At 43.7% G+C, this 14,219-nt stretch overlaps 1 protein-coding gene across 3 annotated transcripts in view; it reads left to right on the top strand.

Moving 5' to 3' along the window:
• Positions 1–2,210: 2,210 nt before the first annotated feature.
• The window catches only part of dchs2 (dachsous cadherin-related 2), a 38,268-nt gene continuing 26,259 nt past the window's right edge, over positions 2,211–14,219 (top strand). For all 3 annotated transcript variants that reach the window (XM_054743736.2, XM_015964057.3, XM_015964046.3), the window contains exons 1-6: positions 2,211–4,313; positions 7,645–7,836; positions 7,920–8,151; positions 8,515–8,751; positions 11,978–13,000; positions 13,088–13,275. In XM_054743736.2, the coding sequence (XP_054599711.1) occupies positions 2,580–4,313; positions 7,645–7,836; positions 7,920–8,151; positions 8,515–8,751; positions 11,978–13,000; positions 13,088–13,275 (3,606 nt within the window). In that variant the 5' untranslated portion in view covers positions 2,211–2,579. The remainder of the gene's footprint in view (positions 4,314–7,644; positions 7,837–7,919; positions 8,152–8,514; positions 8,752–11,977; positions 13,001–13,087; positions 13,276–14,219) is intronic.

Below are 14,219 nucleotides of genomic sequence, written 5' to 3'. Positions count from 1 at the left end.
CTGCATTTGGAATCTGTTGCTGTCAACTGTCAAGATGAGATCCAAAGAGCTGTCACTATCAGTGAAGCAAGCCATCATTAGGCTGAAACAACAAAAGAAACCTATCAGAGAGATAGCAAAAACAGTAGGCGTGGCCTAAACAACAGTTTGGAACATTCTCAAAAAGAAGGAACGCACCGGTGAGCTCAGCAACACCAAAAGACCCGGAAGACCACGGAAAACAACTGTGGTGGATGACCGAAGAATCCTTTCCCTGGTGAAGAAAACACCCTTCACAACAGTTGGCCAGATCAAGAACACTCTCCAGGAGGTAGGTGTGTCTGTGTCAAAGTCAACAACCAAGAGAAGACTCCACCAGTGTGAATACAGAGGGTTCACCACAAGATGTAAACCATTGGTGAGCCCCAAAAACAGGAAGGCCAGATTAGTTTGCCAAACATCTAAAAAAGCCTTCACAGTTCTGGAACTACATCCTACGGACAGCTGAGACCAAGACCAACTTGTACCAGAGTGATGGGAAGAGACGAGTATGGAGACGGAAAGGAACTGCTCGTGATCCTAAGCATACCACCTGATCAGTGAAGCATGGGGCTGGAAGTGTCATGGCGTGGGCATGTATGGCTGCCAGTGGAACTGGTTCTCTTGTATTTATTGATGATGTGACTGCTGACAAAAGCAGCACGATGAATTCTGAAGTGTTTCGGGATATATTATCTGCTCATATTCAGCCAAATGCCTCAGAACCCATTGGGCGGCGCTCCACAGTGCAGATGGGCAATGACCCAAAGCATACTGCAAAAGCAACCAAAGAGCTTCTGAAGGGAAAGAAGTGGACTGTTTTGCAATGGCCAAGTCAATCACCTGACCTGAATCCCACTGAGCATGCATTTCACTTGCTGAAGACAAAAGTGAAGGGAAAACGCCCCAGGAACAAGCAGGACCTGAAGACTGTTGCAGTACAGTAGAGGCCTGGCAGAGCATCACCAGGGATGAAACCCAACGTCTGGTGATGTCTGTGTGTTCCAGACTTCAGGCTGTAAATGACTGCAAATGATTTGCAACTAAGTATTGAAATGTATAAGTTTTATGGTTCTTATTCTGTCCCATTACTTTTGGTCCCTTAACAAGTGGGAGGCACATATGAAACTGTTGTAATTCCTACACCGTTCACCTGACTTGGATGTAAATACCTCAAATAAAAGCTGACAGTCTGCAGTTAAAGCACATCTTGTTCGTTTCATTTGATATCCGTTGTGGTGGTGTATAGAGCCAAATATGATAGCATTGTGTCGATGTCCCAATATTTATGGACTTGACTGTAGCTCATCCCCACCAGCGTGTGAAGGAATGACTGTTGTAAAGCACCTTTGGGGGTCGGTCGAACCCTAAGACAATATACAAATAAAAGCCATTTACCATTTTCCTGGTTGAGTAAAGGTGCAAATAAAAATGAAGGTTGATAGAATTTGATCCAAATAAGAGCATTTAAAGCATTAAAGTTTATTTAAAAGATAAATCTTTTAGTTTTACTAATTGCTCAGATTTATTTCACTTACGATTAATTTTACATCTATTTCTGACAGTTGTGCTGCAGATAAAAATCTTTCACTTTTGAAACAAATTTCAATGTAAAATCAAGTTTAAATGTTAAATATAAATGGGCCGGGTACATATTTAGTTTTAAACCTGCATGTCTCGCATCCAAAAAATAGAGTTTGCAACTTTTTCATTTTTATTTATCTTGTCAAATCACGTTTATTTGTAGAACACATTTAAATGCAACAAATGGGGGGGGGGGGGGGGGGGGCTCGTCCTGTACATTTATTAATGATTTCAGTTTAAATCACTGAGTTGTTTATATTTTATTTAGGGGATCTCTTGTCTCCATTTTATTTTGAAGGTTGTTTCCAATTGGACAGCATAAAAAATCCACTTTAACTTTATATTTACATTTAAAATGGCCTCATCCCCACATAGATTTCAGCATTTAGATTAAATGTTGTTTTGATTTGATTGTAAACATTCACATTTAACTTTATACTTCAGTTTTAATCAATATTTAGTTTGACTCCGGTGTCGCTCTGCTTCGCCAGCAGAGGGAGCCACTCTGACACCTTTTCAGCGCGTCTTGCTCAAATCCCGTTAAACCTGCAACGCTCGATTGTTTAAGCCCCACCCCCCACACCCACCCCCACCCCACACCTCTCTTTTGTCCAGTGTCCAAGTTTGATCTTCAGCAGGTCAGACATAATGCGCAACGTGTAATCCGTCGGCCTAATTACATCTGAACTAATCTGGGCCCCAGATGGAGCTGTCAGCGTGGGTCGTGCTGTCTGCAAGGAGGAGCCGCTCATTGCACGTTTGGCACTTGGAGGTGCCATGTTGACTCAGGCACCAAAGGAGATTTGCGCAACATTTGTTTCATTTGAGTTTCTAAGTTGCTGAATGATCTCTTGCGCGCAAATAAAAGTTGTTTTTTAATGGCTCTAAAGCCTGACTGAGTTTTTTCGGCGCGGAGGGGTCGAGGTCTGACGTCTTCATTAAACACGGGAGTTGACGAAACCGTGCGTAAAGGGGTGATGGGTCGCAGGAGGAATGCCGCAGCCTCGCTGATCCAGATGTTGGTCCTGGCGCTGCTTTGTGTGCGAGCGCTCGGACAGGTGTTCAGTCTGACGCTCTCTGTGAAGGAGGGCCTGCCTGCGAAGACCATCGTGGGGGATCTGGGAGCGGTTCTGAGCGGACCCAGCTCCGGCTTCTTCATCTCAGAGAGCAGGGACTCGTACGTGCTCAGGGACTTGGAGGTAGACGCAGACACTGGCATCATCTCCACCGCTGTGATCCTGGACCGGGAGAGCAGGGACCGGTATGAGTTCGTGGCAGCCACTCTGACAGGAGAGATGGTCAGAGTGAGAATCCAGGTGGAGGACGTGAACGACCACTCACCTGTGTTCCCCACTAAAGAAGTGAAGTTGGAGGTGTCAGAGTTGAGCCCACTGGGGAGTCTATTTCAGCTGGAAGGGGCTAAGGACCAGGATGAGGGGGAGTTTGGTACCCAGGGATACAGGATCAGAGAGAGGGAGATGGGTGAGCTCTTCCAGCTGGATTTTCGGCATGGATCTGACAACCATCACAGTCTGGATCTCATTCTTAACACAAGAGTGGACAGAGAAACGCAAGACTTTTATGTATTGACCATTGAGGCCTTTGATGGGGGGATCCCAGTCAGGACAGGGACCCAGCAAGTCAACATCCATGTCCTGGATGAGAATGACAACCCTCCCGTGTTCAATCAGACTGAATACCACACCTCAGTACGAGAGGACGCTCCAACTGGGTCAGCTATCTGTCAGGTGCACGCCACCGACCGTGACCTGGCTGACAACGGCAGAATCTCTTATGAGATCAACAGGCGGCAGAGTGACCCAAACCACGTTTTCTCCATCAACAAAACCAGCGGACTGATTTATCTGGACAAACCGCTTGATTTTGAAGCCCAGCTGTTCCACGAGCTGATCATCAGTGCGAGAGATAACGGAGCTCAGCCTGAGTACAGCAGCACGTTTGTGGGAGTCAGGGTGCTCAACATCAACGACAACAGTCCCACCATCAGTGTACTGTTTCTCAGTGAGTCAGGAGACGCGGAGGTGTCAGAGGCAGCAGCGGTCGGGGACTATGTTGCCCGGATTTCAGTGTCAGACCCAGACTTTGGGGATGAGAGAGTCACTGTTACTTTGCAAGGAGGGGAGGGGAAATTCACTCTGAAGCAAACAGATGATTTCCTGTTTGCTCTGTGTGTAGACTCAGAGTTAGACAGGGAGGAGAAGGATCTGTATGAGATGAAGGTGCAAGCATCTGATTTTGGAAGTCCTCCCATGAGCAGTGAGGTGGTCTTCTTCCTGAAAGTATCTGACGCTAACGACTGCCATCCAGTCTTTGAGAAGGACGTGTACACCATAAGCATCAGCGAGGATGCTCCTCAGGGAAGTTCCCTCATACAGATTCAGGCCACAGATGCAGATGAAGGCCACAACTCAGACATCAAATACTCCATCCTGAAGTCCCAGCAGGACAACATGATCAGCATCAACCCAGGGTCGGGTCTGATCACCACGGCTTCGGCTCTGGACAGAGAGACGCAGGCGGAGGTGTGTTTCCTCGTGCTGGCAGTAGATGGAGGGGAGCCGGCTCTGTCGTCCACAGCCACCGTCACCGTCATGGTGGAGGACGTTAACGACAACGAGCCCGTGTTCCAGCAGCAGCTGTACAACGTGTCCATACCCGAGCACACTGATGTTGGAAAATGCTTTTTACAAGTATGTTGGCGAAACATCTAGCATGAAAGTTAACTCATAAAACTGCAGGGGCTTGGATTATTACATAACACACACAACAGTAGCTGTAAAATATTCATAATCATCTCAGTCAGTTGATGTTGAACATTAATATTTTTATTTAAAGGTGCAATAAGTAAGAATTCTACAGTTAAATACTCACAAAACAGTCTAATGTTTCGATCATGTTGGAAGGAATGTTACATTGGCACAGATTTCACTTTCAGCTGGGTGGGGGTTGCCAGGTTTTTTCCTTTGAAACTGGCCAAAGAGGGATGTAGTTACTGTTTACAATTTGTGAGCCTGAAGGGTTGCCAAGTCTGCAGCGATCTAACGCTACAGCATTTGATCTAAAACATGGACTGCAGTAATTCATGTCCATCACAGGATGTCGATCTTTCTTCCTGCACTTTACATTTCCTTTAAATATTTATTTCTAGCATTAAAATCAGGACAAACAGCTGAGTAGTGCATGCTTTCCAAAGAAGGCTCTTCTAGTTAGAATAATTATTCAAGAAATCCTAACCCTCTGAATCAGAAACGCGCAAGTGCAGGTCATTTATCATTTATAAACATGTAGAATCCTAAGAGGTTTCTTTCCACTGATCAATAATCTAAACCAGTGGTGCCCAATCCTGCCCCTGGAGGGCCGGTATCTAGCATGTTTTTGTTGTCTCCCTGCTTCAATACACCTGATTTCAATCAGCAGGTGACATACATGCTTCTCCAGAGTTTGATGAGCTGCTGCACAGGTGAATCAACCACTACATCAAGGGTGTTGGAGGAGGGAAACAACAAAAACATGCTGGATATGGGTTGTGCCCACCAGGACCAGGATTGAGAACCACTGATCCACACTTAAGAATCTCACCTGCAACGTTTTAGGCTGTTGTGAACTAAGCCAATTTAAAACTGTTCATCAATCTTATCAAATCTTTCTGATTTCTTGTGAAATTTCGAATAATTATTCTGACTAGGAGGGCCCTCCTCGTGCACCACTCAGCTGTTTAAAACGTCCTCGCAACAAACTCCAACTCGCTCTGTCTATTTTACGTCTCGTCAGACAAAAGTGCCCCTTTTAGTCTGTTTGTACAAAGGCGTCAGTGTTTTCCTGTAAACGCACACACACACACACACACACACACACACACACACACACACACACACACACACACACACACACAGAGAGAGAGAGAGAGAGAGAGAGAGAGAGAGAGAGAGAGAGAGAGAGAGAGAGAGAGAGAGAGAGAACATGCAGCCTTGTCAGCTTTGCTTCATATGACAGATGTGATGCTCAGTGCCAATCTCCTGCAGCCTGGTACAAGCATCACAAACAAAGCTCTTAATTACAGAACTTTGTTCTTTATATAAAAAAATATATAATAATTATTATTATTATTACTATTGTTATTATTATTATTATTGTTATTGTTATTATTACTATTGTTATTATTATTATTGGTATTATTATTATTATTATTACTATTACTGTTATTATTATTATTATAGCCATAATTTGTTTTGTTTTGAATCAACATGATAACCCTGGAGTGGATATAGAAGGTAAATAGATGATGTTTTAGGCAGTACACTGGATGACCAGACGTCACTCTTTAACCAATTGATTAGTGAGCTACAGCTCAGGTCTAACCAGACCTTGACCTGATCTCTTCTAAACTTCCTGTGATCAGAGTTCATTCCCTCTGAGGTGTTGTCCTCTTTATGACGGGAAAGCGAGCCGTTTCACTGTAAAAAACTGTCATGAGCTTAGTCAGACAGGAGACGAGCTCTGGCTTTCCTTTGGTGTGTGTTTTCCTTTGATCTTTGAGATAGTCCTCGCTCTGTGATTGGAAGATAGGTTTTTATGCTTTTATTGTGTTGACCTTCTTTAACGGACAAAAGAAGGGATTTACGAGTTTGCACAAAGGCTAATGTAAAATAAGGTCCATGAAATAATTGGCACACAAAACCAGATCAATTATGAAAAACTCTTATAATCAAAAAGAAACTGTCTGAAAGCTTAACTTGATAGTCATAATAGTTTAACGTTTTGTGGTATGGTGCATTGTGAGTCTGTTCTACAGCATTTGTCTGAACCTGAGCAGGGTGGGGGTGAGGAGGTGCTGGTGGTGCTCTATGTACGGAGTGCCTCACAGAAGCTTGACCGGTTGGTGCCCCCCACTTGTTGACCTACGCTTGGTGTGTGAAGCGTGTGGGCGTAGCACCAGCGCTGTCAACTGTTGTTTAAAGTTTTTTTAAATCAGCCACATCTTTTTTTTTAATTTTGATTTATTTGATCAATAAATCTTCATTTATTTATTGGCTTTTACATTTGTGTCCTGATGAATGTATGGTTTGTTTGAACGTGAATATGAGGCCAGTGGAGTGGCTAGCAATTTCCAAGGGTGGCCATGCCCCCCCCCCCCGGCCACCCCTTAGGGTCGTGATGTACTTGCTGTTGAACCTCGCATTGACACAGGCAGCAGGTTGTGTCTGTTTTCAAATACTTGCTGCTGCACAGCACGTAGTACTGGGGTGTTCCACTAGGGGGCACACTAGACTACTCAGTCCGGACAGAGAGCTGGGCTTGTGGGTACAACCAAAACAAACATGGCGTCAATCAAAGAGATCAGTAACTGGTTGAGGTACATAAGATGGTACAAAAGGCCTCTAAGCCAGAGATGGAGTCACCATGGTGAGTGTGTCTCACTTGTTTTGGCAAATCCACCTACTGGTTACTCTTATATCACGGTGTTCGGACGCATCACATTGATTTCGGGGGAAGAGTTTAAGTATCTCTGGGTTTTGTTGAGTGAGAGAAAGATGAAGTGCAAGATCAACAGGTGGATTGCTGCTGCGTCTGCAGTGATGCAGGCGTTGTACCAATCTGTCGTGGTGAAGAGAGAACTGAGCCGGAAGGCAAAGCTCTTGATTTACCAGTGGATCTATCCCCCCCCCCCCCCCATGGTAACAAGCCTTGGGTAGTGACTGAAAGAACGGGATCACAGATACAAGCGGCCAAAATGAGTTTTCTTCACAGAGTGTCTGGGCTCTCCTTTATAGAGATAGGGTGAGAAGCTCATCCGGGAGGGGCTTGGAGTAGATCCGCTGCTCCTCCACGTTGAGAGGAGCCAGTTGAGGAGGCCTGGGCATCTGATTAGGATGTCTCCTGGACGCCCCTGGTAAGGTTTTCCAGGCACGTCCAACTGGGATGACAATAATGGACGAATGGATGGAGTTTCAGTCTGAGGGAAGAAAATCCAACAAAGCAGTTGTGATGAGGTCTACATTCCTGTGTTTGTCGCTGTTTTAGGTTGTTGCATCTGATGCTGACGGCCCTGAGTTTGGCATGCTGCTGTATTCTCTGTCTGATGGCTTTGACAGTCAGGAAAAACACCCTCTCTTCCAAATCCAGCCACACACAGGAGAGCTGTGTGTCTCGCACGACATCGATCGAGACTCGGGACAGACGGTCTACGACATTGTGGTCAAGGCTGAAGATCCCGTGAGTGGATTCTGACCCATAATCATGACATAATCAGGGGCTTACTTACCATTTTGTCATTAATCTCTTTTGTCTTTTGTTAGGGAGGCCTGAGTGCTCAAATGTACGTGCATATTGAGATAGAAGACCTGAATGACAACCAACCAGTGTTTAACCCCGAGGAGTACACTATGAGCATCAGCAGCCACGCTCCTCCTGGGACGGAAATCGTTACCGTCATCGCTACGGACCGAGACTCTGGCAGGTTTGGACGGATCACCTACAGCGTTCAGCCTGGAGACATGTCCAACTTGTTTGCCCTGGAAAAACAAACAGGTATACAAAATATGCATAAGATCACAAGCATTATTGTGCATTGGTGGTATTATAGACTGTTGGAATGACTTTTCCAACCTGATTTGTCACAAAGGTTCACTCACTAATCTTTAAGCAACTTGTGTGACTGGCAGCCGTTGTTTTCAGGGATTAACAGCTTGTACATTTGTTTAAATCCCCATGATATGATTGCCAGTGTCACAGCTCAGCAGGGGATGAGCAAAAAGCCTAAAAGCTTTAGGATTTGTGCACAATGACCATGTAACAATAAATCTAACTCAAAATAAAGCAGTAGATATTACTCACAAGTGGAAGTGTGAGAAAAAAGCAGGTTTTAGTGAAATAACTGATTTTGTTTTGTAGGAATGCTCTTCCTGAACGCCTCTTTGACCCACCTGGGTGCAGCCAGCATCAAGCTCTTTATAACAGCTCAGGATGAAGGGGGTTTGACCTCACCTCGGCTCGCAGAGGTCACCATCCATGTTTTACAGAGTGCTTGTGTTCCAGCCGTGTTCCAGAGGTCACGCTACAGCTTCACAGTGGCTGAAGATGCAGCTTTAGGGACTCCTGTGGGGACAGTGGAGGCCAAGAACCCCACTGGTGAGTGTTCACCTGATTCCTGAGTAACGTGCTAAAGAACGAACATGGGAGTTTGTCTGAGTAATCAGATTACTGGCCTTACTTGCACATAGAAAAGCTATTTTACTGGAGATAAATATATGGGAGCGTAGAGTTGCCACTCACGCAAAAATAAAATTAGAACGACATTACATCTTAACTTAATTGTTCTAAGTGTTATTTTCACATTTTTACAATATGCTATCATGTTCATACAATATACTATGTATATTGTACAAATGTGAAAATTTCATTGTTAGAACATACAAACATGACAGTTATATTGTTGGATCAATAAAGTTATGATGTTATAACGTGATGTTGCTCTAATTTTATTTTGTGTGGGTGGCAGCTCTACGCTTCCGTAGAAATGCTGCATTTAAACATTTTCATATGTACATCTGTTACATATAACATGCATGAAATTCCAGAAGGATACATTTTAGAAATCATTTATCCATCCATCCATTTTCAGCCGCTTATCCGGGGTTGGGTCGCAGGGGTAGCAGCCTAAGCAGGGAAGCCCAGACTTCCCTCTCCCTGGCCACTTGGGCCAGCAAACCTGGGGGAATCCCAAGGCGTTCCCTGGCCAGCCGTGAGACAAAGTCTCTCCAGTGTGTCCTGTGTCTTCCTTTAGGCCTTCTCCCAGTTGGACGTTCTCACCGGGGAGGCGTCCAGGAGGCATCCTAATTAGAAGCCACCTCAACTGGCTCCTCTCGATGTGGAGGAGCAGCGGTTCTACTCTGAGCCACTCCTGGATGGCCGAGCTTCTTACCCTATCTCTAAGAGAGAGCCCAGCCCCCTGCGGAGAAAACTCATTTTGGCCGCTTGTATCTGTAATGTCATTCTTTCTGTCACTACCCAAAGAATGGTACAATGCCCACATCTCTGCAGACGCAGCACCAATCCGCCTGTCGATCTTGCGCTCCATCTTTCCCTCACTCGTGAACAAGACCACGAGATATTTAAACTCCTCCACTTGGGGCAGGACCTCTTCCCTATAGAAGGTATTCTACCCTTTTTCTACTCAAGACCAGGATTTAGAGGAGCCGATTCTCATCCCAGCTGCTTTACACTCGGCTGCGAACCAGTGAGAGCCGGAGATCGCAGTCGGATGAAGCCAACAGGACAACATCATCTGCAAAAAGCAGAGCTCAGGCCATCAAAAAAGATCCCCTCAACACCTTGGCTGTGCCTAGAAATCCTGTCCATAAAGGTTATGAATAGAATCGGTGACAAAGGGCAGCCTTGGCGGAGTCCAACTCTCACTGGGAACGAGCCCGACTTACTGCTGACAATGCGGACCAAGCTCTGACACCAGTCATACAGGGACCTAACAGCCCATATCAGAGGGCCTGGTACCCCATACTCCAGAAGTACCTTTCAAATCTACAAAACACATGTAGATTGGTTGGGCGAACTCCCATGCACTCTCTAGGACCGTCCTAAGGATGTAGATCTGGTTCAATGTTCCACAGCCAGGATAAAAACCGCATTGTTCTTCCTGAATCCGAGGTTCAATAATCTGCCAGACCCTCCTCTCCAGAACCCGTGAATAGACCTTAGAACACACCCTGTGGCCCCCCTTTTTAAATAGAGCGACCACCACCCTGGTCTGCCAATCCAGTGGGACTGCCCCCGATGTCCATGCGATATTGCAGAGCCGCGTCAGCCAGCACAACCCCACAACATCCATAGCCTTAAGGAACTCTGGGGAGATCTTGTCCAAGAACTGGAGCTTTGCCACCAAGGAGCTTTTTGACGACCTCAGTGACCTTAGTACCAGAAACTGGAGAGCCCAATCCAAAGTCCCCAGACTTCCCCGGAGAGAAGTCTTAAGATTTAGGAATAAGAAACAAAGTTTGAGTTAGTTAGTTAGTTAGTTAGTTAGTTAGTTACTTAGTTAGTTAGTTAGTTGTTTCAGTATTCATTAATTTGTTCATCTAAGTATATATGTTTTTATTTATTTATTTATTCAATTTTACCCGTTTTTTCCTCTATCCCACTCACCAGCATTCAAACTGTATTCTCACAAGAAATGCCTTTTTTTCTAGTTTACCATTTTCTTTATGAATTTGACAAACGATTTACCTCATTGTGTTTATGTAATAGCTAACAGTGTCTTTACTCTACAAAGGGCACGGCTCCCCAGTCTTCTAGGATTATCTCTTTATAGTCATCTTGTTACTCCACAGGACATCCTAAAAGCTAAACCCCTTTATCACACTAGACAGTCATTTAAGGGTGTCCCATCAATTTACAGATTAAGGCTTCAATTTAAAGTGGAATGACAGGGTTCTGCTTGTGTTAAGCTGTTAGCTTGTTTCAGAGGTCGGTGTTGCAGCGCGACAAACAAATGGAGGGGATTAATGGGGATTTTCTGATCTGTGTAATTACATTTTGTGAGGGGTTTGTTAAAAAAATCGGATTTTGTTCTTGATTTGTGAAGATAAAAACTGTCTGAAAAGTCAAAATTATGGGTTTTAAAAGGGATTTGTCCTGACAGTAGATAATTTTATTCAGAGCTATAATTGGCTGATTACTATGGATTAAATTATAAAAAAATCAACATATTTTACATCACTAGAAGTAGTAGCAGTAGCATAAATGCAACAAGATACAGTAGGAATGTTTATTGGCTTAAGTAAAGCATGGAGTTCCCCAAGGCTCAGTGCTGGGACCAAAGCTTTTTAGTTTGTACATCAATGACATTTGTTAAGTGTCAAAAATGTTACAGTTCATTCTGTTTGCTGATAATACTCATATATTTAGTTCTCAAAATGATTCAAAACATATTTTAAACACATAGTTTGTGAGATTTCTAAACCTGATTTTTTTAAGAACAAATGATAACCAATAAATTTGAATAGAACAAAATTTTTGACGATGAAATTGATTATTTTATTGTAATGTCCACCCCACAGATGATATTTTTAAGGGTTGTTTTGGTTCATAAACGTAATTGGAAATCTCATAAAATGCAAAGAACAAAAGTTGTTTATATGCTACAGGGTGTTATTCTGTAAAAGTTATTCCACTTTATTCCTGATGCAGTCAAATAGGGTTCATTGAAAGTTGTGGGACAAGATGCCAAACAAAAATTGTGACTGAAAATGATGTTTAGCAAAAGCATTTATGCTTACTCTTAATAACCAGTTTGTGTTTTTTGACATTTTGTAATTCATATTTAATTGTTTTTTTCTTACAGACGTTGTGGAATCTGTTTCATATCGAATCTCTTCGGGAGATCCTCACAGTTTGTTCTCTGTACATCCCAAATCTGGTCTGATCAGCATTGTTAAACCTCTGGACCACGAATCTCAGCCATATGTTCTGCTAGTTCTTCAGTCCTACACTGACACTTCCCCCATTTACAGCACCACCCAGGTTAACATCACCATAGCTGATGTCAATGATAATGCTCCTGTCTTCCCCAAAAAGAGCGACTCCATCACCGTCTCCCAGAACACCCCACCTGGAACAGTGTTGTTCATTGCTCATGCTCATGACTATGACAGCGACGCTAATGGGAGAGTGCAGTATCACCTGAAAACTAGCACAAATGGTACATTTGTGATTGATTCTAATCTTGGGACAGTTTCACTTATTCAGAGTCTGGAGGTGGGTCATGAGCTGAAGTATGATCTCCAAATAATAGCTAAAGATGAAGGAGAGCCCCCCCTTAGCGCCACGTTGGCCCTCTCAGTAAACATTGATCAGACGGCTGCAGAGGAAAGCCTGGCCTTTGAGACATTGGTCTATCAAGTGGAGATAGGTGAGAGCTACAGAAAGGACAGTCGGGTCATCCAGGTGAGAGCACACCGAACCAGGGGAGTTCACACATCCAATTCAGGCCTTACCTACTCTTTACAGTCAGAAACAGGATTCCCTCTGGCTCCTTTTCGTATTCATCCAAAGACAGGATGGTTGTATCTGTCCTGCAATCTGGACTATGAGACTGACTCAAAGTACCAGTTTCAGGTTTTATCCACATCCAGGGAGGCCTCAAACCTCACAGCGACAGCCTCCGTGACTGTCCTGGTGCTGGATGTTAATGACAATGCTCCGGTGTTCAGCAGAGAGATGTACTACTTCACTGTATCTGAGGGCTCATCACCACAAGGCCTTGTGGGAACAGTAAAGGCATTTGATAAGGATTCTGGGAAAAATTGCCAGCTATCCTACATTCTGCTCTCTGATGGGAGATTCTTTCGCATCAATGCTAAAACTGGTAAAATTCCTCGTAGTTAAACACCAGTCACTTTCTTGTGTTGTACAACTGTATGGTTTCACCTCTCCATCCTCTCTGGTTTTTCAGGTGAAATTATCAACTGGGTGGCATTGGACAGGGAACAGCACAGCCAGCACAGTCTGAAGGTGATGGTTACAGATCAGGGTCACCCGCGACTCAACGCCACCGCCACTGTTCACATTCTGGTCACTGATGTCAATGACAATCCTCCACAGTTTAGATATCTACCGGTCAGCAAAGAGCTCCGTGTTCAAGTAAGACTTATCATATTTACTTTGGTCATTACATTTTATATTTTTTCTACTACATGTAGAATCAAAACAAGTATTTATAAAGAAATTTAAACATTTCTTTATAAAACTGAGAAAAATACTTCAAGTGACGGTGAGTATTTTTCCTGGCCAATAGGTGGCCGTACATACCTAAATCGTTGCAAGCAAGCAGTATTTTTGTGTTCAAATAAAACCTTACCAGCGGATGGCCATTAGGGTCAAACATCCCTGGGGGTTAGTTCTGGACAATAAATCGAAAATGTATTATCAAAATTTTTGACTCTTATCGAGAAACATTTTCTCATGTCAATAAATTTAATAATAAAAAAAGGAAATGATGTGTGTAGGTTGGCAACGTCCGTGTCTCTTTAAGAAGCTGTACCACCAAAAATGTGACTCAGCGTAATACATGTGATGGCCCCATCTAGTGGACAACTTTTGTTTCTGCGCATACCTGTAGTTATCGTCCATTTATCGTTATCGAGGTGAAATTCTCAATATATTGTGATATTGATTTTAGGCCATATCGCTCAGCCCTACTGGGAGTGCACTTTTTGAGGAGTACTTCATCAGATTGTTGTCTGTAAAACAATGTTAATGAACCGCAAACGTTTTTTTAACCGCTTGTTACAAATCAGTAAATGTATATTGTCCCAATGGGCTCACGAAGAAGGAAACAGGGCATCTAATATGGTGTCGCCCAGAGTTTAGACCCACTCTCATGTATTTATATCTGATTTTTATGGTTGTATGTTATGACACCGCCAATATATTTCAACAACTTGGTATCATTTAACTCATTTTCAACAACATTTCGATGGATGTTTCCAGAGATTAATGGTAAAAACTACACATTGTCTCTTTAAGCCAGTTGCATCCAACCCTGGACATTGAGTACCACTATCAAGCATGCTTCAGTAGTTTCC

The sequence above is a fragment of the Nothobranchius furzeri genome, chromosome 4 (assembly GCF_043380555.1).
Source record: "Nothobranchius furzeri strain GRZ-AD chromosome 4, NfurGRZ-RIMD1, whole genome shotgun sequence".
NCBI classification, from domain to species: Eukaryota; Metazoa; Chordata; class Actinopteri; order Cyprinodontiformes; family Nothobranchiidae; genus Nothobranchius; species Nothobranchius furzeri.
Note: the sequence above shows the minus strand (reverse complement) of the source record. Positions and strands in the feature narration are given on the sequence as shown.